This window comes from Cupressus sempervirens, chromosome 5 (genome assembly GCF_028749045.1).
Source record: "Cupressus sempervirens isolate cs-2001-9-10 chromosome 5, ASM2874904v1, whole genome shotgun sequence".
Lineage (NCBI taxonomy): Eukaryota > Viridiplantae > Streptophyta > Pinopsida > Cupressales > Cupressaceae > Cupressus > Cupressus sempervirens.
The window spans coordinates 198,491,482-198,518,195 of NC_143122.1; the positions used below are offsets into that span (position 1 = coordinate 198,491,482).

A 26,714-nucleotide genomic window follows, 5' to 3' on the forward strand; every position below is an offset into this window, starting at 1 on the left:
TGATTTTTATTTAAGAAAGTACGCTCAAATTTTTCTATTGAAATCATCAACAAAAACTAAGAAATACCTGCATCGAGTAATAAAAGGAGTATTAGTTGGACCACATGCGTCAACATGGCCCAACTGTGTTACCTTAGGGGCTCGACCTGAGTCACCATCCTTGAATGACATCTTGTGTTGCTTTCCAGCCCGACAAGCTCCACAAACTCGCTGATTCTGAGTTTGAATGTCAGGTAGGCCAAGTGCTGAATCATGTCGAACAAGTTGAGCAAGGTAGTGAATGTTTAGGTGACCTTATTGCTGATGTCAAAGAATATTGATAGATGAAGATTTTGCTATGAAGGCATGCTCAAGAGAATCGCCAGTGTGCACGAATAAACCATGATACTCAATGACAACAGCTACACTAGTATGTGTCATACGATCAACAATTGAACACTTGTGTGTATTGAGTGCCACATCAAGTTGAGAAGAATGCTATATGATCTGATTTATTGAGAGTGGGTAAAGTTCCATGCCAGAATGTAGTGTACATCGAGGAAAATGAGATTCCTCCCACTAGACTGTATCTGAACATTGCCCGTGCCGACAATAGTAAACTCTTCCCCTCCAAATATAACTGAATTAGTAAAGGGAGAGAAATCTATAAACCAATCACGCTTGTGATTCAAATGCCAAGAAGCACCAGAATCTATATACCAAGCAGAAGATTTTACACGATTTGCAGGTATTTTAGCCATGAAGGCATAAAAGGTAGATTCTTTCTGCTTTGTATGCTCAACAACTTTGGCTTTAGGTTGAAACCCTCCCTACTTCTGCTGTTTAGAAGCCAACTAATTGCAACAATTCTTGAGCAAATGGCCATATTTGTGATAGTAGTTACATTGCACCTTCTTCTTTGAACCATCTTGAGACTGATTGGAGCCATATTACTGAGATGACAGAGAGTGCTGAGATTTGCCTTTATTCTTTCAAAAGAATTTAGCTGAGAAGGCTTGCTTTGAGGTAGATGAGGTGGTAATGGTACCAAATTGTTGTTTCCAAAATCTTGTTGCAGAATTTTGGTACATAACTTTGGAAACTTCAAATCAATGTTAGTGGAAGTAATGTTGATAGTTTCTATAAAGTGCTCATAAGATTTTGGTAGAGTCTTCAAGGTGATGACTGCCATATCTTCTTCCTCCATTTTCCAACCAATAGCTTCAAGTTGATCTCGAATGTCCTTAATCTTTGTGAGATGCTCTTGTAAAGATAAGTGTTCATCCATTGTGATGGAGAATAACTGGTTCTTTAGAGAGAACTCTCGACTTTTGTTGGATATCTCATGCAACTCCTTTAGATGCTTCTAGATGTCAATTGTAGAGTTGCTAGAAGGAATTTAAGGCAACTGGTCCTCTGTGACAAAGAGCTTGAGAAGCATGACAACTTCTTATTCCAATGATCAAACTTGTCCCGATCTACTTGGACTGTGGTAGGATGAGTTTCCCAAAACAATTGTCTCAAGGTGGCGATATTCAAAGATTGTTAGCATCTGTTGCTTCCAGGTGTTATAATTTTGCCGTTGAATCTTTGATTACCCGCCAACATTAAGTTCGTCAATGACGCCATTTGCCATGTTTCCCAATCCATAGAAAACAAAAAATAAAGAAGAGGCGATGGCATGGATTTCGAGAAGTAAATTCTGTTGACCCCAAAAAATTTGACAAAGACCCAGAGGAGATCTCAAAAAATGAAAGAATCTGTAATCAAAATAAAATTGCGACTGGTACAAAATTGGAGGCACAGAAACCAAGCTACCTAGGAAATTACAACAATGATCCAGCTGAGATCTAGGAAAACCTGTGAAGGATTTGGAAGCAGATTTCAAAGCTATCAAAAAATCATTGAGTTTTGAATGAAACCCTAGCCCAGTGATTTAAAAATCTGCAACTGAAGAAAATGCTAAACAAATCTTCAAAATTGAAGCTTAGAAACTTTAGAGAGGGAAAGATGTCGTTTTCAACAGAAATGACCTAAGTGAAGGTCGAAACGGTGAATATTCTTCAAGCCAAAAAACAAAGACCAACAACCCTTATTGTTTCAGACGTGAGCAAAAAATGGCATTAAGAATAGTCGTAGCAGGTTGAGAGGAGTCGCGTGGACACAAAGTTGTCTGCAACCAAGAAATTGCAGATGGGATGTAGAAAATCGTTACCAAATGGTGTCGAAAAAGGAAACAATGTCCATTGAAGTTGTTTGTAGAGAAAACTCTGATAAAAACAAAAAATGATGACCCAAAAAATTTCTTTTTCAGAAATCTAGAATTTTTCCTGCTAAAAAGAAACAATGTCCTAGTATCTACAATGTCAATCTTGTTGCAAACCCTAGCCAAGTTCTTAAAAAAATTCTTGCAAATAAATCTTAGAGACTACTTTTGAATTTTTTTAGACATGTGATTTAAGAAATTATAAATATTTCGAAAAGAAAAGAGAAGCTTTAATACCATATTACGCAAAGTAATCTCTATAATATTTGATGTATTAACAAATGATCGAATAGATGATTATAAAGAAGTTTACAAATCTACAAAATAGAAAGTTTCTAATAAGAAACTTAAGAGGATCGAGCAATTAATCTTATCAACTAAATTACATTATATGCAAAAGATGACCATTAATGTAATAAAATAACAATATTCTTCTCTTTCTCCTCTATTGGATATCCTCCTAAAAGTAGTTTGATATGCAGTGATTCCTTGAGAAAATCAGCTATTTTGGTTCCGTGTAGGAGATGAAAGCAAAAGGTTGATAACATGAATTGTATTAAGAAGCTGTTTTCACAATCTCAAATGGCTAGTGGCCAAGCCATTCACAGATACATCCAATAGGATTTAAAAGCTATAAATTCATCCATCATGAGATTTGTAATTCTCATAATTCTCGGCTTCATTCTAAGTGGATGAGATTGAAGCCTAGCCTACTGTAGTGATCAAATCTCATATGGCACATGGAGCCACATCCAAGGGGGAGTTACAAAGCAGTTTGATATCTTCAGTTGTGCTCAACTGTGGGAATCATCAATCAGCATTTGATTGATAAGTTTGCAACTAAAAGGCTACTTTGCCTTGTTACATTTCAATTTCAATTTATGTGATGCATGCATCTTCTCTTCCCCTCGATGTATACCCTCCTAAAAGTAGTTTGAAATGCAGTAATTTCTTGAGAAAATAGCCATGTTTTTGTTCTGTACATAGATGAAAGCAGAAGCTTGATCACATGATATGCATTAACAAGCAGTTTTCATGATCTCAGATGGCTAGTGGTCAGGGCCTTCACTATTGCATCCTATAGGATGCAAAATCTACAAACATGCCACCCTTGAGATTTATAGTTCTCAGATTCATTGTGAGTGGATGAGGTTGAAGCCTAAGCTACTGTCATAATCAAATCTCATATGGTATGTGGAGCCATATTAATCCAAGGGTGAATTATGAGACAGTTGGATATCTTCCACTGTGCTTATGTAACAACTGGTTTTCTTCTAACTAACTTCATCATTAAACTAACTGAATTATATTTCATATTCACATGACATAGGACTCAATAACGGTTTAAAAACTGAATATTAAGTCTACATTGCTTTTCTATTCTATCAAGATTATCATTAGCTAATAATTTATAAAATCAGTTGAAAATAAATACTGAACTGTTTATAGTTGACTGAAATGGAAATGCAGATTTAAATGCACATGATCAACTAACTAATTTCAAGAAAGTATCTAACTTTACAGTAAATGATTCTTAAAGCTTGAAAAGAAAATACTAAACTTACAGGTTAAATAGAACATATAGTCGTTATTTATGAATCTTCCATAATTGGTTGTCCAAGCTCTGGCTTTGGTGAGAGGAGAAGCATTATTGTTGTGACCACCAATCACAACACGCCCAAGCCTGGGACCCCCTTTTGTTTTAATTTGCCAACTGTTTCCTTTTTCTACGGAGCGCAAGTTAGCCGTTTGCTAGGAATGGTCAAACTGGATGAAATCTTAGATGGTTTTAAAACTACGCCTTTAACTCTCTTTGCAGCGGGATTTTAAGATAGTCATGGAATGTTGGAAAAGGACAAAATCCGTTAGTTTAGAAAAATCCCAACCCTGCAAATCATGGAGCGTAATTTTAAGGTAGTGAAGGATATTGTGGAGAGGATAAAATCCTTCATTCCATAAAAATCCCGCTTTCCATAAAGCGTGGAGCGCAAGTCAGCAGGAGTCATGGAAACATTTCACGAAGGAAAAAATCCTCCATTCTGGAAAAATCCCGACAATGCAAATCATGGAGCGCAGTTTTAAGATGTTGAAGGATATTGTGCAAAGGAAAAAATCCTATATTCTGGAAAAAGTCCAATCTTGCGAATCGTGGAGCAAAGTTTTAGTTTGGTAGAGAAATAATTGTGAGAGACACTAACTGCTTCCATTGTTTCAAGGATATCCTTTGCTCTTGTGGGAATTACTGGTGATGTAAAAGAACAACTAATATCATATTGTGCTTGTCCCTGTCTGAATCATGTATACATTTTCCTAGCATATTGTCAGCAAAATTGGAAACTCACGGTGCCAGTTGTTGAATTGTCAACAATTGAACATGCACTAATTTATCTGTGTACTCATTGATGCACGCTTATGCATCAAATCATCATAAGTTACTTCGTTATTCGTCTCGTTGTCTGCAGAATCTTGAAAACTACAAAAGGCAACAAGAATTGTGCTCTTCATTGTGCAAGATTTGTCCTTGGTTACTTTTCTCAATATATATAGTTGAAATAGGAGTCACAAATTATATGCGGGATGTGTTTCTAAAACAAGAGCCGCAATGGAAATGCTACTTGCTAAGTTTATTCTTTTCTCAAAATCTTTTATATCTTGTCATCTGCAAAGCATGATTTAGTGTGTTGGCTGTCTTGGTTTGTTCCTCTAGTGAATGATCCTATTGTCCTAGATTCCCATGGAAAGTGTGAAATCCAAAACGCACAAAGATATTGGAGAGTGAAAAGCGGGAATATTAGAAAATTTTGAGAAAAATCTGAAATTTGAGGAAAAGAATGAAATTCCTTATGAAGTGAAAAGTTAGATTCAGAGAAAAGCCGAAAAAACGATTTCCCTTCAAAAAAGGTTTTTTGGATTTACATTAAAAATTAAATATTGGTAAAACTAATATTTAATTTGATTTTTTGAATAATAATCCAAAAAATAAAAAAGTGGAGAAAAGTTGGAAATAAATTTGATTTTTTTTCATTTAAATATGGAAATTAATTAAATATTGATTTTAATTAATATTTAATTAATAAAATTCAAAATAAAAAAATCAAAAGGGGATAAGAAATACTTAGCTTCATCTTGAAGCTAAGAGCATCAAAAGTAGCAACTTCTTGAAACAAATAGCAAAAAGCGACAAGTGGCACAAAAGATGGAAACCTTGATGGCTAAGTAAAGCAACTACGTAATTTTAGTTTACAGTTTTAAAGGCATTTGTTTTTTTTGAAAGATGATTTATATAAGAAACCCTCTCATTCATTCAGGCTCACACAAAAATTTGAAGAGCAAATTGAGAATAGGAGTGAGATTCAAGGAGTTCAAGAAAGCGGATTTTTGGGAAACTTTCTGAAATTATTGAGGAGTTTTCTGATTCAGGACAGAGGATTTTGAATCTTATCAGAAAGGAATTCTTTTTGCAGTGAGTTGTGAAAATTGCATATTCTCGTGGAAGTATTGAAAAGTAAATCTTGAAAGTAGTATGGAAAGTTTGGAGCAAATCCAAAATCTTTGTCTTATGAACAAGTTGTATCTATTTGTTTTTAATACTTTCCTCGCATAGTCTTATGTGGGTACATTTTCTATTTTGCAGGAAAGGAGAATGGCAAAGCCTAGGGGAACAGGAGAAACGCGAGGACAACTGATAAAGAATGAAAGGAGAGGATTCTATCCTGAATCCAAAATTGTATCAAGGTGGGCAGAAATCGGAGATACAAGTCTTGGCAGCCTTGATTTGAAAGATTTTAACCGGAGAATGCTCGGATATAGTGACTATCACTCGACACACCTAGCCACCAGAATTGTGAGAAGTGGAATTTTCGTTGCAGCTAGTTTCCCTCCTTTTCAACATCTAGAGTTGATTGTGGAATGTACCAAACACTACAGTCCTAGAGATAGAACCATCAGGGATTCTGAACAAAATGTTCTGGCAGATTTTTCTCCGGCATCCATTTTTGAAGCGTTTGGAATTCCTTCTCACCCAAGGATGGTCACAAAGACGCAGGAGCAAGCACTGAGAATCTACACGTCTGGAATCAATTTCTGTGAAGAAATAATCAACAAAAGATGGTTGAAAAAGAATAAATCACATCATTCCAAGATTCCTAAGGAAATAGTATGGCTTGACTTGCAGAGGGAATATAGTGACATGGTCATGATGTTGAGTAACATATTTGGCATGCCTTATTCTTATAGGTTTGAATCTTGGATGTGGTATTTTGTTGAGCAGGTGATGGAGGAAGGCGACAGAATAGATTGGGTTGGGCTCATAAGTGATAATCTAAATGAATAGTTGATGAATCTAGAGCATACAAGAAAATTTTGCATGATTTCCTATGTCAGCTACATGCTAGCACGGAGGACAAATTATGATGGACTACGATGCAAAGGACCGATTGGAAGCGGAACCCAACACCTCAAAGTCCATGAATGTTACCCACAGTTGCATTTGTACTCAAACGACGATTACATGAAGGTTAATGATATATTTGCCATGCGCATAGTAAGAACATTACAAAAGAGGCCACATATAAGAATGTCGATGGGTGCGATGAAGTTGGTTGAGGAATATGGTGCTTGGTTCATTCAGTTTCCTACCTTTTCATACATCCAAGTTCAAGGATTCTCCACGGAGCCATACAAACTTCCTAGTTATCCAACGGATAAGATGGTCTTGTTAGAGCTTACTTAACAACTTACAGCCTATGACAAGATTCAAAAAGGGAAAAAGAAGTTGGGGTTGCAATTTCCAATTTCCATAGGAGAAGGGAAAACTGAGGTATGCCCATGTCTAAAAGCTGCAGCGAAATCATTAGATGAGCTCCACTTCTTTCGCCTTCCGCTTTATCCAAAAAGGAATGATTTTGATCCTTACAACAAGATCTCATCAGTAGGAGGATCAAAGTACCAACACAAGGTTCACCTTGAAGACTTTTGGGCAAATGCAGCAGATGAGAACGAGATTAGAAAAAGGTTGCATTCAAGACTACCATTGAACATTATTAGAACATGCAACATATTCAAGGTTCCTGATCAAATGGAGGAGGACCCAAACATGATGCGAAAGGGATTCAATCCAGAAATGACAGCTCAACCATATGATTGGAAGAAGAAAGAAATTACAGATCTCAAAGCTCTTTCAAAACTAGTCTTAGATTTTACAAAGTGGTGGATCGAGTGTAAGCTTGAAAAATTTGTTGCACCAGCTAATGGATTCACATATAGGTTGCTTGGCCATAGACCACTTAGGGATGAAAGATCAGGACAAATATCTGAAGGGACTGTTGAAGAAAGAGGAACTCCATCCGAAGATGTAGGAACCAAGAAGGGGAAGGAGGTACCTTGAGAAAAGCATCCTAGGATTGAGGAAGTCATCCAGGAACCTCAAAATAAGAAGTAGAAACATGGAGATGCTCCCTCTTCTTCGAGTCGAACTCCAAGTGTCCAAGAGATAGAAACTTTTGAAAGGTAGGATGTAGGGACAAGTATAAGGAGATTTGAGCAAGAAGAGAATTTGGATAGGCCAATTCATGATAGGTTGAGTATAAATGCCTATGAAAAGTCCATGCAAGAAAGAGGGAGAGATCAAGATATTGCTACAGAGGAAAGTCTTGCTACGATCCTAGAGCGAGAAATGATTAATGATGGAGATGGTCCACTAGAGGAAGAAACTCCAGGAGTAGCAATACATCTTCCAAGTGCTGAAGCCATAGTTCCTGAGGTTACAATGAATAGTCCAAGAGGTGAAGAGGAGATTGACATTCGAGCGGTCCAAAGGAAAGAACAATTGGTAATTCCGGGTGACCAAAGTATACCCATTCCGGAATGGTTGAGACAACGAATTCAATTGCGTCAACAAAGGGAGGTTGATCTAGCAATTGAATTACAAGAAATTTTGGACCGATCAAACCAATTAGAAGAACAAGAGAAAGCAAGAAGATATACTAAATTCATCAAAGGAGAATCAGGATCCAGAATCTTGTAGATTGCGACTCCCACAGTTGACAAAGGAAAAAATCAGATTGCTCCGGATGAATATCATGTTACGGAAGTAAATCTTGGTCAGGCCTCCTGAGAGCAAATATTGGAAGAATTTGATGACTCCACACAAGCTTTGAAGGATAGGCTAAAGAAAGTAGAAGAAGGGTATGAAAAGCAGAAAAGAGAAATTCGGGCCTTATGTCAGTACATCAATAACTTGCCTCATCCAATAAGAGAGGAAGGTCCATCATTTGTCCCTCCAACGGGTGTTTCTAGTGAAGTGGTAAATGATATTGATAGAATCAAGCGGATTGCTTAGGGTGCAAAGATTTGGATCGAAGGAATTCAGGAGGTAGCCTTCAAACATGTAGAAGAATTAGTACAAGTGCACAATAGGGCATTGGCTGCAATCTCTAGGATCCAGTGCATGGAGGAATCATGGGTGGATGAGCATATTTACCAAGAAGAGGTGATTGCCGACATTCAGAATCTGATGGAGACCCCAAAGCAAGAATTGATTGATGGTCGAGTTATTAGCGAGGGGGATGTCTATGATTTTATTCGATGGTACAGTGCAGTGATCATGGCGAAGGAAATGTTTGAGAGCTTTACCACGGAATCCAGTCGATGGAAGAAGATTGTTGATAACATCAAGCAAGGAATAGCAAATGCAGTTGCATCCTTGTTATCACAGAAATTGGTAGAAGAAGAAATGACAACTGATAATTTGAAAGTCAAGTTAGAGGAATTCTTTCAACTAAATGTATATGGAAGAGATGATTTTGAGAACTTCTCCATCTTCTCAAATACAATGCACACTACTAAGGACTTACTACCAGATTGGGATGAAAGTTTGGGAAAAGCAGAAAGAGCAATTGCAGTTCTAGAATTCAAGCAAGAATCTGCACCAAGCATCAGTACAAAGGAGTTGGAAACAGTGTTAGATCGATTTCGATCCTTTAGGCGAAAAAATCAAGGATAGATGCATTAAATGCATAGTGGGTGTGCTTAGAGATCATTTATTACACCCCACTCCTTCCTAAACGAGCATGCATAGTGGGCATTTATTACCCACTACAGTAGTGGATTCCTTGTGGCATTAATGTAGATTCCTTTCCTTTGCCCTAACCCTAATTAGGGCTGATGTGGCACGATCTTGGCCATCGGTTATTGTGATCATCTGGGCCACCTGTTGTAATCGAGGACCTATATAAAGGCCTCATTTCTCATTTGTAAAAGGAGATTTTTATGAGATTTTTGCTATGAGCTGCTGAGATAATAAAGTTTTCATTGGAGTTTGGTGAATACTTGACGTGTCTTAGTGCTTGCTTGTTTTCCTAAATTTCTTCAATTAGATTAAGTTTAGCATAGTCAATGTGGGGTGATTACAATGAAGAATATGATGGTGTATTGATGAGTTCCTTTGGTTCATACTTTTGACGTTTTAGTGATTCTAACTCGTTGTGTAAAGTTAGCCTGAACCCCTTCCATGCACATGCTAAACTTCTATCATTCATATACATTGTTCTTTATGATGGTGTATACGGTGATATGAAAATCTTTGGCATAACCCTTGAAGATCGCACCAGTTCACACTTAGTTGTAGTATAACTTGGCGAAGCGGAATTCAGTAAATTGAGGAATTTGTCCACTAGAATACTATTTGTTGTTATCACTACCCTTAGGATTACAATAGAATTCCTGAACCCCATCTTATTTAATTTTTGCATATTTTGTGAAAATTACAAAAAGCACTTCATTGCAAAACCTTAAGATAGCTCCTACATCCAGTATGGCTTGAAATGAATCTGAATAAACACGTAAGTCCCCTTGTGATCATCAGCAAATCACATCAACCACCGATCTTATCCACAGTCAAGACTTGGCATTAAAGGAACCTTGAAGTCATTGTATGACCTTCTAGCAATCTTAGCATACACAAGACTTTATTCAAGAGAGGATAAGATATTTTGGTATTTTGTTCTACTGTTTGGTGAGTCATAAAACACACATCAACAATTATCATAGGCTTAACCACCTAGCCGTGGACCTTTTTACTTATCCCCACAGGTTCTAAATTAATAGAATGACCCTCCCTACCCCGAGGTCGGGCTTGGGACGTTCATTGATCCAACCATCAGAGTAATCAGGTGGGTTGAGGTCCCAGCAGTTATTCAAAGGAATAAATGAAGCGTTTGGAGAACAACACGATCAATTTGTTATGGCAAGTCTGCCTATTACCACCCTAGCCAAGGATTTCAACATGTGGGTTCATAACCCGATCTCCACCACTCAGCTTGACAACTAATTTCAAAAGTGGAACTTGCATGAGCTTAACATATATTAGTTTGTTTATGTATGAATGAATTGGTTACTGATTTCATTCTTGTATTTCTTTTTAACAGGTTCATTTACACCTCCTCACCATAATTAGGCCATCAGGCCGGTGACTCCTTGGTGCCTGAACAATTAACTTTTACTAATATATATTGTACCTATTCACCAGATTCTGGCTCTTCAGCTTGTGAATTCCTTGGTACTTGGATTCATCTTAGATTTGATCATTATTCCATATTGTATAGCATCTTTTATCAAGAAGTAAAAAGAAACATTCAAGAAAGCTTGGCAGAGTAAAAACGTGTTCAGATATTATGTGTAAGACATTCTTTATATTCGAATTAATGTTGTGGCAGTCGACTAATCCTGAAGATTTATAAAATTGGATTATTGACTGCAGTCGACTTCATCTATGAAATATAAACATTTATGAGATGACTAAATGTGTACATTTGACCATAATACAGTCGGGTTCTCTTCCAAACTGGAAAAAGACAAACTTAAAATGAATATTTGGAAAGTAACGGATTCTAATTTGGTTTTTAAAAAAAACGCCTCAGCATATTAAAAGGTATGAATGAAAATGAAGGATCACAGCTTACGTGACACATTGTCACCGTAACAAAGGAGACTCCCGCTTGGCACAATTCGTCTCTCTGTTCTGAATTTGCAGCATGACTTGGAAATAATAGCAGGAGTGAGATGCTATAAGCTTCGGTGTTAAGTTGCAGTAATATGGAGGCAGTGTCAATCTTCGAGCATGAAAGGTAATTGATTCACTATCAGTGATGCTCGAAACACGACAATGGATGAATTAATAAGTCTGAGCCGACCTTACGACTACCCAACAGTTACAAAGATTATGCTCAATTCTTTATTTCAATCGGCTAGAAGGAAAATAAAGAGGGAAAAGTTATAAAGAAAGGAAGATGAAGAGTTTTATTAAAATAATTATATCATTTATATTATCTTATCATCTTGATTAAGTTTATAGGTACATATTTGCAAGGTGGCATTATTGGATTAATGATTTTAATGTAATGTTGCCACCTTGTAATATTTATCTATGATCTTAATTGAGATAATAAAATAATATTAAGTGATATTATTATTTGATAAATTTATTAAAGGTAAGAACTTTGTTTATTTTTAATATTTATATTGTTTTTACTTATAGTTCATGTGGTTCCACCAAGAAATATATTGTCAAGTCCTAATAACTTTGCCAGGGTGGTTTGTAAGACAAACCTGTCATTTCTGATGATTGAACCTTATGACCATCCCCTTCCGATGACCTCGTTTCGTAATGCTTCCCCTCTCTCTCCGGTCTTCATCCTGCAACCTTTAAAACAACATTCTCGCCAAAACATCAATTCAAGATTCATAATTGGTTAAATAAAATCATCAAGTGATCGTTAGGAAATTTCATTATAATAACTAACTCATTCATCATAAATGTACAATGGCTAAAATTAATTGACTCCATTTCACATGAACACAACGGCTAGATTTAACTATTTTAGTTTCATATGATAGTTAAATCGATGCAACGGCTAAAATTAACTGCTTCAATTTCACATGAACATGAAGAAATAAACAATGGCTATAACTACCATGATATAACAATGGCTATAATGAACTAACTCAATTTCACATGAACATGAAAAGTTAATTTGGTTCAACGGCTATATTTAGTTTAAAAAAATTTAGGGCAAAATTTGGGATGTAACAGCTTAAAGTAGTGTACAATTGTGATGTGGTAGCTTCAGCAAACTTTCAAGTGATATTTGGCCATGCCTCATAAATCTCATTTAGACATCCTATTTATATCCTCAAATGGCAGTACAGGACACCTGAGAAAAATCTTTGTCTAGATGTACTGTCAATTCAATCTCAACTGACTGGAGCAAGCAGATATTGCACAAAATAATATAGATGTTTCTTTAATTGCTGTATAGCTAAGTCTTGTTATATTGTCTTTCTGCTAGATCTTCTGAAGTATTTCTTTCAACTGTATTTGGAAACACATCAAACAATGAAAACCAAGATCATGACATAGAATAACCTAAAGCAAAGAATGGAATGATAAAGACAATCCAGAGTTTATAAGTTATTTTCCCCCTTATGCCAAGTGGAAGCGTACAAACAAGTAAGGTGAAGTTAATTGAAATATTTTGTTTGGGTTGTTATTTGACATCTTCAAGGTAAAGAATTAGACTTAATGACTCCAATGGAGCTTTATCCATGATGTTGTATATGATGAATTGTGGTATATGACATGCTTTGCACTTCTATTTGTGGAATTTTTCTTTCTCAATTTGAGGTCCAATAAGTCTCAATCGTTTTTTACTTTTTTGCAGATATAAATCTCTTGAAATGCATATTCATATAATGATTCCAAATTTAATTTTTTGATATAAAAAGTTTACCTTCTTGTTTCATTCACATTTTCATGTTAAATCCCTGTCATAAGGTTTTACATTAGTCATTTTTTTGAGTTTTTGGCTAAGTTGCCGAATTGGGAATGGGTAAAAGTACGGGTATGTGGGTATGAAACATCGATATGGCAGATTTTTTTTGAGGGGTTTGGGTACATTTTTGGTACTTTCCATAGTTCCAAGAATCACGGCGATTCATGCGATTCACGCGATTTGGCGATTCGATTCAAGCCAAACGATTTTTTGTGAATCGGTGAATCGAATCAGCGATAAAGGGTTTATGAAATAAGTTAATCACTAAATTTCAAGGGTTTTTTAAATTTTCCGATTCATGGCCGATTCGATTCCGATTCATGGCCGATTCACGATTTGATTCGGCCTTGCCGATTCCGATCCGATTCCGATTCTTGTTACTTTGGTACTTTCACATACACACACACACACACACACACACACACACACACACACACACACACATATCTCTGTGTGTGTATGTATGTATATACATATGGTACACAAAACCATTACAAATTTCAAGTTTTGAAACATATCATTCTAATATAAATTCAGGTGTACTAAAAAGATCAAGCTACAATCTCATGATCGATAAGTTCAGAGTTGGCTAATCAGAAGTCTAGGTCTTTAAAATACCTAAAAGATCAAACTAGAATGACTAAACATTTCGGCATTTATAAACATAAATCTCAGATGTGTACCCACAGGTGATTCATTTCAGAATCCAATTCCAGTATGTTTCGTACCTAGAATCACCTGAAAAAGTTCCATGATTCAGCAACTTAGGTTTTTGGTACTGATATTTTTGCATTATGCAGCTTCTATGGTAGGGCAATGCTTAACTTCATTTGAGTTTTATGAAATTGAATTTTTATGATTGATAATCTTATCTGCTGCTGCAGGATCGAGGTGGACCTGGTCTAGCTTCAAATTTTGGTCAGTATTACATATTTTTTTGTATTGATCAATATGGGCATGTTATTTGATTTCTATATATCAGTGCTGAGTTTCTTAGTTCCTCTTTGTTGCAGTCTGTTGATAATGTTTTTACACACACAGATTACTTCTACTTCTACACAGTTTTTGCTCTTACTGCTGAAAATTACCAAGTAGTTGAACTCTTTCCTGCAGATAATCAAAAGCAACCTGCTGGTGTTGGGAACTCTTTAGACCCATCTATTAACCGGCCCATTGGCATTACAGTGGCAGCAAATGCAGCAACTATCATGGCAGGATCTTTAGGAGAGCCACAGACAGCCACAATGAGTACAGGGCAAAGTAGTGCAGGAGGACACGATCCCCTTACTCTTCATTTAGCTAACATGTCCAAGAGTCAACTTCATGAGGTTCTGTACGAGATGAAGGTATAGGCATTCTCAATTGAAGGTGAGTGATTTTTTAGTATACATTTAATAAACTTTGGATTAATGCGTCCCCCAAACTTTCTAACTGTAGGTTTTAGCCCAGCAAAATCATCAGCAGGCTCGCCAGATTTTGGTTGCATATCCACAATTCGCAAAAGCTATTTTTCAGGTTAGTCACTCCTCAGAATGACAAAATAATTTTAGTTCACATATTTATCCTGGCCATATGGGTTAGGATCTCACACCAAGCAAATGATTGCTCTATTAAAATATCAAATTATGTGCAAAGATGACTTGGTTTATTTTAAATTTTAATTTCTTTGTAATCTGAATTTGAATCCACCTTGAGTATAGAATTCATATTTATTATACAATTTTACTAAGCTACCATTCTTGGGTTTGATACAGGTTTAGGTATACGGGTTCATTTTAAAGTATTTTTCCTTGGGTTTGTGTTTGACACACACACATTGATATATTTATAAATTTATATATACATCCTACATGTTTAAAAACTTAAAACATATAATAACAAAAAGTTAGAAGCGCGATACTCATATATCCATAATGCCAATAAAATTATAAACAAAATACCTTATACCTCCTATTCATTATTTGCAAAAGTCTGAAAATGTCAGCACACAATGAAAATTCAAATTACAAGCCATTTTTTATATTTTTTATTTAATATTAAATATTCATATTCATTCAACATGATCAAAGGCATCAAGATCAACATTTCGCTTAACTTCATTTGGACCACACTCCTTACATGCCACTTGTAATTGCTATGTCTGTCTCATGTGCAAGAGCTGCCTCTTGTTCATCTATAGAGACTTGGGCAAGCTGTGCAACTATGGCATCTAAATCAGCACCCTTGGGCAAGTTGTGCAAGTTGTACAAGGAGCAATGATTTGGCTAGAGGACAATGCAATTTGTACGCAGGTTTGGCCTGGGTGGGGCTTGGGCACTTGGGTTCCTCCCAAAGTAACTCAGATCAAACCCAGAGAACTGGAACCTTATTGGGATTGGAACTGGAACCCGATCCCCAACAAGGGAACTCGATAACTTAGATTTTATATTAGTTTTCTTTCAACTGATCATTCCCACTTAATTTTCATATTCTTAATTGGGTTGCTTGGGTTGGTGCCACATTCAAAATTTAAATAATTGGGAGATGAGAGTAGTTTATAAGGCATGATATAAAATAAAATAATTTCAATTGGGAAAGAGACTAGAGGTTGAAAGGCTAAAATGGTAGCTTTCTTATAACTATGGTAACAAATGCTTGGAGGTGCTTGTGTGTTTTGTGGGCTCCCTTGCCTTGTGATTATACCAACATACACAAGGAAAGGTCATTAAAGTAACGACAATTCATGGAAGCTGGTTATTGTAGATTTGAGTATCATATATGGTATATACAAGAAAACATCTTGATGAGGGCCATTCATGTTCTATATTATGCCATATTTTAGTCTATTTGATTTGCCTTCATGCCGATTCTTATGTTCCATTTTCATACCCTATCGTACCATTTTACCACTTTATTTTGCATGTGATTAAATATAAATAACAGTTAATTTAGTCTCTAAACAAACTAAGTGAATTACAATTATTTGATTGTATTTGCTAATATTTTCATCCATTATGTTAAGAAAATATATCGTGCAACATGTTGATTGAAGGCAAAGAATGTAGACTTCTTGTCGCTTGTATCAAACTTCCTATCACCCATGGGTGCACGTACTAGCAAATTGATTTTGACCATAAAGTTATTTCCTTATAAAATACTCGTTGAATATTTTGTCATTGATGTCAAAGGTTGATGATCAAGGTTGTTTAAAACTTTGGAGGACTACCTAAAGTATTAGAGAATTGGAATGAAATGCTTATCAAGCTGCTAAATATTCTTTAGTTCTTTATCAGCTTCTTGATTGGCTACTTGAGCTTCTTGGTTGTGTGCTTGAGCCTACCTGGTTGTGTGCTCGAGCTCCCTGTTTGTCTATTTGTGTTGGTTGCTTGTCAACTTCACCCCTTCTTCGTTCTAGGTCAGATTTAACACATCGCCAGGTATATTAAGAAATATGGACCCCTATGAAATCTTAAATGTAGTGACCTCATTTGAATTTTCAAATATGATGACATCAGAATTAATTATTTTCTGTTTTATTTGAAATAAATTCTTTAGTTGTAATTGTTAATGGGACGACTCTAGGTGTATGTAATGTTTTTTTGTGCATTAAAGAGTCTCCTGGAAGCAAAACAATAGATTCTTCTATAGCTAGTTTCTTATTGATGGAGATGTTGAATAAACGGAAGTGTTGATGCACGCTATTTCTAAGTTGTGCGATGATTATTATTTCAACATCTGGGCAATGATAAATATTGGGTGTAGGAAGTCATGTGGAACTTGGAGATAATGACTATGCTTGTGCAAATGAGACTCCTCTATAGGCATCATTGAAAGCAGTCCATTTCTGTGTGGAAAAAACATTTGGTGGTGTAGACATCCTCCTTGGCCATGTGGATATTCTCTTGTGTGAGTTATATTTGATGGGAATAAGTTATGTTCTCTCCTATTTATTTGCCATTTACAGTGCATAAGGAATTTTTTGCATTGTGTAGTCAAAGTCATTCTATCTTTGTCACTATATTCTTCTTTGGCTGTGGTGATTTGGATACCCTAGCCGCCTATATTAATGTAATTGGGATTGATAACTTTGGTAGATGTGAATAATTGCCGAAGAGTTCGAAATCGTTGAAGCTTTGATTTTGGTCATAGGAAATTCCGAGGGTACCAATATTTTTAGGTGGCAAATCATTTATGTTATCGACTTCTCATATGTTGGTTGTGTGGAAAGTGAAAGGAGTTGTGTGGAAAGGGGTGTAGGAAGTATGAAGGGAGCCGTGTGAGATTTTGAGGTGGAACACATTGGGAGCAACATTAGAAAGCAAGCTCATGAGAGTTTCTTTGGGACGAGTATGGCAGAGGAAGTATATAAGTTACAATTTTTCCTACTTTCCTCATGACCTAGCAAGCCTTCTTGGGAGCATAACATTTAGTTAATGTATGGTTTCAGGTTTTGTGTTTTTTGAGTTTGTGTGAAAACTGAAATTAGTGCTTTGAGGAGGGCTTGTGCTCACTTGTGTATTTTTGGGTGTGTACTCATTAGATAATTGAATACTAATGATCTGTCATAGTTTTTTACCTGAAAGGGTTGTCCACGTGAGGTTTGGTGTTTTCGTCTTGATTTCTGCTCTCTACCCTAATTCTTGATTTTATGTGGTTTCATGTGTATAAAAGTTCAAAATATTATTATCATTTATGTGAGGTACATAATAGGAAAATGGATGTACTTTGTACTATTTTTTGTAAATAAAACATCTTCACATAACTAGATAAACGTAAAGGGATTTCATTTTAGCAGTAAGCATATTAAGGAGGAAGAGTGTCGACTTCTTGGAATGCTTGGTGATGTTTGTAGGTTTCATAGTGTGTTCATTTCCAATAGCTTGTTTATTTTAGTTATTACTTGAATCTGTTTATGATTTGCTATTTATTGTGGTGTTAGCTAGGGACGTGTTTCTACTAGAATTCATGGTGTTTTAAAATGTGTATTGCTCTAGGGAGTGGGGGACGGTAGGAAATGTTTCTTAGTTATCACAGAGAAAATCATTTGGTGGAAACATTTTTGATATATGGAAATGGGTTGGCAAAGGATTGGAGATGGTTTTCCATCCTCGGGGGCGGTAAAAAAATAGTGAATGTCCATTTTTTTTTTTTGCATTTTCCCAATGGTGGCCCCCATGCTTTGCAACCATAAAATGACTAAAGCAACACTATTTTTCTCATTCTCTCATTCATTTCATTCTCATTTTGAAGAGGTCAAGAAAGGAGAAATAATTTAGAAGCAGCAAAGTTTGAAGAAGAGCAAAAAGAGGAGGCAATAGTAGGGATTCAAGTGTAATATACCATTTTTCATATACTAGAAAAAGAAATTAATTCCAAGGATAAATCTATCTTTCATAACTAAATGACATAAGGTAGTTATATTTGTTACAACTGATTTCGATGTACAAGGAAAGTAATTAGTAGTTAAGAAACAATCCTTTTCTAGTTACATGAAAAGAAAACTAATATAATTTCCATAACTACTTCTAGTATAATCGTTTGATACTACATCGATTATAATTAAATACACTTCAAGGAATAACATGGAAGTAAGATAAGAAAACATACACAAGTATTGGTATTTGATAATGTGTTGTGCAAGCCTCGACATTTGGTGAAGAGGAGAAGCATTAACATAGGCTTAACCTCCCAACCACGGACCTTAACTTATCCCCACACAATCTCTAACCAGAAAGGCCCTCCCTACCTTGGGATTATGCTTGGGGCACCATGGTCTTGCCATCTCGAGCATCTCGGTGTTAGAGTGTTTGCTAAGCAGCAGACAAGGCAATGGATATCCTCCATCAACATCCCCTCTGTCAGTTAGCACCCAGACCTCTGGTGATCAAATACAGGAAGCATGCTTCTAACCTACCTGGGCCAAGGATTTAGATGGGCAGTGCATAAGCCCGATCACACACTAGTCAACTTGACAATCATAACATACATACTTTTGGACAATCATGAGCTGACCCAACATGCATAGTTTTGGTTTGTTAATTGTTCTTGATTTGACATTTAAGTTGTTCTTGTAGGGTAACTCTCCTCATCACCCATTCGTACTTGACCATCCAGGTTAGGGGTGTATCGTAGGAGGTTTCAGTATATACATTTGCATCTCTGTTATTGTAACCAAAAATTCTCTTCTCGAGACTATTTCTTATCTCAATGGTATATGGACTATACCACTGTATAAGGCAGACCTCTTGAGTAATATTAGGACAAGCTCTATGTAAATATATATTTATCACACACCTATGCCTATGTATATATATGTTTACCGCATAGATTAATTAAGTAATGCACACAAATAATGAACACGAACAGCAACAACAGTACTCCTTTTCGTATATGCCAACAGGTTATATACAGAGCATAAGATGCTTTACAATGTTCCCAGACGGGATATAAATACTTTTTGCCGAACCTTCCCGAAAGGGTCCGTCAGCTAGAAAACAATCCTAATCTACCCGTCGGCTACCACATACAAAATCTCTGATGGCATAACCTAGTCGGCTACAGAATGCAAAATCTACTGACGACAATATATACATATGCTCGTGTAATTTAAATCATGTGGTTCATTGTAAATTATTTATACACACACATGTACGTACATATAGCCATACATGTAGGTGCAATTATAAGTGTTAAAATACCATGGTGTCAATATATAGATTCACATACTGTTGACAACTTAATGTCACAAAAAAATCAAAAGAAGGTAACATCTCTCTCCCCCATAGTTATTTAAATGTTTACTTGTTTAATGCAAAATCTACCGACGACAATATATACATATGCTTGTGTAATTTAAATCATGTGGTTCATTGTAAATTATTTATACACACACATGTACGTACATATAGCCATACATGTAGGTGCAATTATAAGTGTTAAAATACCATGGTGTCAATATATAGATTCACATACTGTTGACAACTTAATGTCACAACAAAATCAAAAGAAGGTAACATCTCTTTCCCCCATAGTTATTTAAATGTTTACTTGTTTAAAAAATTGACTGGGTAGCTCATGATTGTCCAAGGTACATTTCGTGTTATCTAGTCGCTAAATCCTTCATCAAGGTGGTTAGAGCTCATACTTGATAATCTGTTGATGAACCTTTTTGCTTTGGTGCCCCATTGGTTGAAACCCATTTAGCAATGCTTCCACCCCTTCGTCTGCTCCTGCAAGAAAAATGCATATTTCCATAATAATAACATGTTCCCCAATTTATAATTTAAAAAAAAAAAAAAAAAAAAAAAAAAAAAACAAACAAAAAAAAAACAATAACTGATAAGTGTCACAACGGATAACCACCACTAACATTTATCTTAAAATATAAACATTTATTGTTATTTATCTTAAAATAACAATAAACAACTAACAAGTGATTTTCACATGAATAAAAAATGACTAACCATAACTTCCATTTCACAAGATCATGACATCCTAGAGTTTTAACTACCATTGCAACGGCTATAAGATTATTTAAAAGAAAATCAAAATTTTGGGATGTAACATCAAGGAGCATTTGGAGGAGTTGTAGCACTAAAGATAATTCCTATTTTTCATATTTGATTTTCTTTCACAATATTTTTTCATAGTTTAAAGAAAAAATGTCATTCAAATACCTAATTTTCCTTCCCTTATATTTAATTACATTGAGCTTGCATTACACTCATTAAACATGAGCAACAACAATGGTAATGATAATAATGACGAAGGCTAGAAAGTGGAAGACTTTGGAAGTGAGGGTGGGAGGGCCGAAGCACAACGTGCCCCTAACAAGTTTGAGCACCCTTCAGTTTTCTTAAAGGACTATGCACAAGGCCCTTTTAACCCCCCAAAACCTCTTCTTTTCCTTTTTCATCTGATAGATATTAAAAATAAAAATTCAAGAGGGAGTAGGGTGTATATATGTCATATTTGCATTAGTGATATTAGAGGGAGCTATACAAGGGTGTGATCTCATTTCTTGGGTGTTTTGGGTAGAGGAGTTAAATTATGTAAAGATCCAAAGGAGGGTGAGAATTTAGAGTGTTATAGATTACATATGGGGGCAAAAAACAAGTGTACGCGTGTGCCCATGCCAATACATCAGCCCTTACAACCATCTATGCATTAGCCTATGTCATATTGTAACAACCCCTTTTCTTTCCCGGGCCTTAGCTAACAACTTGCATATCATCAAATACAATTACTACTTCATATTCATGAGCATGAGAAGACTATTATAACAGCCATGCTCATACGAAAGAGATTAACGGTTATAATCAGTTTAATTGAAATACCTTAACTAACAATTGAAGAAGTATTCAATCAACCAATAAGATGAATATAATTGCGATTGTAATCAACCATTACTCAATAGAGAGATCTTTTCTACTAACGAAGATACATTACTTTTCAAAATCACATGAAAACAGTTTCACAATTGTTTCACCTATTCAAATGGAAGAGAACCAATGGCTATAACCGAATAACTGGACAGAAAATAACTAATTAATCATTTAACATATCTTCAACTTGAAATTGCAAATTCATAAAAGTAAAATACCAGTTACTAGAAGATGTTTGAATGCAGATGATATCTATGTCTTGTGCAAGTCTTGGCATCTGGTGGAGAAGGGAAGGATTGTCACGGGCTTGACCTCCCAACCTGGACCCTTAAGTATCCCCACACAATCTCAACTAAGAAAGGCCCTCCCTACCTAGGGATTAGGTATCGGATACCACTGTCTTGCCACTGAGCATCTTGGTGATAGCATATCATACCACAACTGTCTTGACATCATGATTCATACCCTTAAAGTACCACGAATTGACACAGTTTTTATCATAGTCTAAAATTTCGGCAAAATATCACAAATCTCGTGATATTTCGCGGAGCACAGACTTGGCCGAGTATATTACACCATAAATCGTCAACGCGATATGGAAAAAAATTGTAGCGCCTGTTTTGGAATATATTGTGGTAAAAGTGAAAAATGGTAGGCAAATATCGTTTAAAAGTCATCGGGCGGGCCATTTTAGGTTAAAAATATCTATGACCTAGCCGCCTGACTCTCATTTATCTGTATTTGAAACTTGCTCCCTGCATTTGACAACACTGTCTAGACTTCGAGTTGCCATGCGACGACATGAAGAGAGTCCTTTTAGTTGGCATTCGACGATAGGAAAAGAATCATAGACAACATCACAGAATAAATTTGTCTACATCGATTTGGATTGGGGAGTATTTGGTAGCTTGCAGATTTGGAGGTTTTTTCTACTTTCCAAGTATGTTCGATAGTGTTTTGGAAATTATTTTTAAGCCTCAATATATTTTATTTTTAAAACTTCAATATATTTAATTAATAATTTTTGTTTAAAACTTAATTTAGTTTGTAACAGTAAAATCAAAATATATTTTATTTTGGTAAATAATTAAAAATTAAAAATACATAGATAGAGTGTGTTTTAATTTTTAAATTCTCTCTACTACTTTTTCATTATTTATATATATATTTTAACAATTATTATATACTGTATTGTAATGCAAAGTTACCGTATTTTAAATTTACTATAATACTAAATTACTAATAAGTTTGATTAATATATGGCGGATATCTCAAATCATTGTGTTCTACAAATTTGGTGTGTATGTGTGCATTTTAAAGCATATTTTAAGAAATTATATATTTTTAAATGTTCGATAAAAATGCCGATTTATTGCCGATTGTTTTGCCGAGTTTTTGCCAATTCCGAGATTTTCAATTTTTTGGGCTAGCCGAGATATTGTTTGAAACCGAGTTTTTTAGCTATGGTTTTTATGACATCTTTTGTTTATTGTTACTGATTGTTTTATTTTTTATCATGCAGGGATATTCCAAAGTTTCAGTGGCTGTCAATTCACAATATCACACCCTTCATCTCGACTATGCTGGTCTTCTTGGATGATTTCTGGGGTGATTGAATAAGCATAATATATTGCAGCCATTTACATTCTGCCCAACCTGGGCTTATGGCTTAACAAAGATTCATGTTACTTGTATTTTACTTACTAGTTTTCCCTTAAGGTTATTGCCTCCTTATCTCAAAGACATGGAATAATATCCCTGTATAAGCTTGCACTGGAGAGATACTCTTTGAGACACAGTTCAGTTATGATATTAGAGGAATGTTATGAAAATTAAAACTCAATACAAATTTCATTCTGTTGTGAATATGATATCAGCTATGGTTTCATTATTTTGAGGTGACATCAGTATCTGCTATAAACCCAGCAGTCTGATATACTATTATTATCTGAACATAAGAATAAGGTTTAATACATTCTTCACACAATCGGGTTACAATCCGATTTCAAGTTTTATACTTATGCACATCCATTGTGAGGAACGAAGATATTGTTTTCAGGATCCAGAATCTCTTGTTATCATTATACATAAACATGATAAAAAAAAGAACGAAGGCATAACCTGGCTGAGTCCACTGCTTGGTGGCAATAACTGGTAATTATAGCCTTTAATCATCAATAGCACATGCAGTCAACATCTAGCTTCTATAGCAGCGATCTTGCACAATGATTGTGGTGCAATCAAATACAGACCAAGAGAAAATCCGTGGATGCCGAAATGGAGTTATCGTGATTTGTGGAAGGAAAACTATAGCAGAGATTCCGCAGCATGGAAGATGTTTACTATCACAGAGTTACGAATGCTATGGCTGAAGTATTATGGCCGTGAGGATGAGAATTACTTCAGGGGGTTGTGACTCTGATAACGATAATTGCTACTGTGGAATCATGGCTAGGAAATGTTAAATACAGAGCTTCGGTTAATGGCACCCCCCCAAGCCAAAGGCAATAGTCTCAATCATATATAAACTCCTCATACTCGGTTTCAAGAAGAACAAGAAGGTGGCGGTAGAGGAGTTAAAAAGAAACAAAAAGCCATCGATACATGTGGCACACATTTAATATTAAAAAGGTCACAAAAATGACATAAGGGTCGATGAAATAATTAGCAAGGTGGCTGCTCAAGTCAAATAATTAAGACTCTGGCCAAGGATGAAAGAAATAATAATATTGTCTTAATATATAACATCATGGTATCTGTAAATACCTATATATATATATATATATATATATATATATATATATATATATATATATATATATATATATATATATATATATATATATATATGTATGTATATGTATTATATATATATACATACACACATATACATATACATATACACATACATACATCTACATGCGTAAACCCCAATCATATATTTCTTAAGCATACGTCAAATATCAAGTATACATGTACGTTCTTATAGATATAATTGGTTTACGTATATACACACATACATGTATGTACATGTATAGATATTTAGGTACATGGTGTCGATATGTTAGGACATGCTTTAAACATTAGGAGGTTCCGATTGAAAAATACAAATATAAAGGTACCAACTTGTTCATAGTTCAATTTATGCTTAGTTATTTCTTTTATTATATACTTTTAGTGATAAATAATTTAACTGGTTAGCTCATGGTTGACCCTTAGTATAACCTTGCTTGTCTAGCTGCTTTGCCTTAGCCATGACAATTAAGACTCATACCTGTTGGATCAATGGTAGGTGGTGACCTCATGCCCAGTTCCTTCTCTGGCAATGCTTCCTCCACCCCCTTCGCCACTTTCCTGCAAGGGAAATTTATCATGGTAATAACATATTTCTCATCTTTTTAATAAATCAAAATTATCATAGCATATGATCATATTAGTCACCCATTTCCAGTTTATATATCATTATAAAGATTAACCACTATTCCAATTTCCTATGATATCATAATGAATAACCATCACTTCATTTTTATATGAAACCATAATGAATACCGAATTTAACCAATCACTCAACTTTGCATGAAGCCTCAACGGCTATAAAGTAGCACTTAGAATTGAGCCAAAAATTGGGATGTAACACAGTGAAGGTAGTGGTAGTGCTATTCATATTCTGAATGCCAAAAAAGGAAAGAGGAAGGCTAATGATAGTGGCTGTGGAAGGCTTGTGATAGTGGGCAGCCAAGGCTAGTTTCAAATTTATTCAATGTGTAGGCACAAGAATCGATAGACTTGCATGGCTGATTTTTTATGCCCATGCCATTCCATTTCATGTGGACCATTCTCCTTTAAAAAAAATGATCAAAGATTTAGCTAATGTTTGTGTACCCACTTGAGGACCTAAACTACACATCACCCTCCTTGACAAATCATAGTTTAAGGTGAGTTTGGTGATAGAGGACTTGAGGCGAATTTGGATGAGAAAAAGTTATTCTATTATGATGGATGGGTGAAGCGATATTAGTCATTGGCCACTCATCAACATCAACCACATGCACAAGTGGCTCTTATTTTCTTGAGAGCCATTGATTGTTCAAGGAAACAGAAGGATGTAGACTTTCAGTTTAACATTTTAAGATAGACCATAGAGGAGGTTGGGCCCTCAAATGTTGTTCTGGTGATCATTGATTCAGCATGTGTGCGCAAATTGGCTGGCCTGATGGTGGAGGGTGCCTACAAGCACGTCTTTTGGACTCCATTTTGTGTTTATGCATTGAAGGACATAGGGAAATTAGATTGGGTAAAGGAAGTGATGACCCAAGTTTGCCTACAAGCATGTCTTTTGGACTCCTTTTTGTGTTCATGCATTGGAGGACATAGGGAAACTAGATTGGGTAAAGGAAGTGATGACACAAGCTAGATATATTCAAAGTTTCATTTGCAACCACCACACCTCACTCTATTAAGGATGTCTTTAAAGAAGGAATTTCTCATACCTGTAGAGACATGATATACTAGTTACTTCATTTTGTTAGAGAGGATGGTTGAGGTGCATGATACTCTATAGATGATGGTGGTAAATTCAGAGTGGAGCAGATGGCCTAATGCAAACACTTCCAAAGGAAAAGCTATACAAAATGATCCTTCATGATGATTGGTGGTCCACTAAAAGTAAGACGTTGCTGATTTTAGATTTAATTGAGTTTTTTTTGGTTTTAATTAAAATATTTATTTAAATTTCAGATTTAATTAATTTTTTAAAATTTTGTTTGTATTCTTAATTGGTTTTTTTATACATTGCAAATATGTTTTATCTATTATCTCTTCTGTTCTATATGTCATCAGATATGTTGGTAGGGACTCTCCTAGCCTTGGAGAGATATATGAGACTTTTGGTAGCATGATTCAAAAGATGAAGTAATTTTGGCTAAGGATAATCAATTGGACTTACATGAGTAGTATTTTAAGCCAATGTTCATGCGGAGTTGGAACACTATGGACACTCCACTTCTTATGGCATCCTATGCACTAAATCCAAAATGGTATGAGCTTGAGCTTGAGCTTGGAAGGTTCCCTCCTTGTGATGATATTGAGGTGAGACATGGGATGACAAAGGTCCTTGAAAAGATGTATCAAGTCAACGCCGTGAACAATACTTTAGTATATCAAAGGCAAAAATGAATAGAACATTAATGGCACAAAAACGCCCTATTGGATGCTGGCAATGACATGGGTCAGATGCACCAGAGTTGAGAAGATTGCTAGCCTCATCTCATAGGTTGC

The 26,714-nt window shown here is 35.5% G+C and overlaps 1 protein-coding gene across 1 annotated transcript in view; it reads left to right on the forward strand.

The window, feature by feature from the left end:
- The window catches only part of CSTF64 (cleavage stimulating factor 64), a 126,884-nt gene that overhangs the window by 67,969 nt on the left and 32,201 nt on the right, over positions 1-26,714 (forward strand). Inside the window, exons 4-6 of the mRNA XM_089829102.1 lie at positions 13,959-13,992; positions 14,188-14,420; positions 14,512-14,589. Of these exons, the coding sequence (XP_089685228.1) occupies positions 13,959-13,992; positions 14,188-14,420; positions 14,512-14,589 (345 nt within the window). The remainder of the gene's footprint in view (positions 1-13,958; positions 13,993-14,187; positions 14,421-14,511; positions 14,590-26,714) is intronic.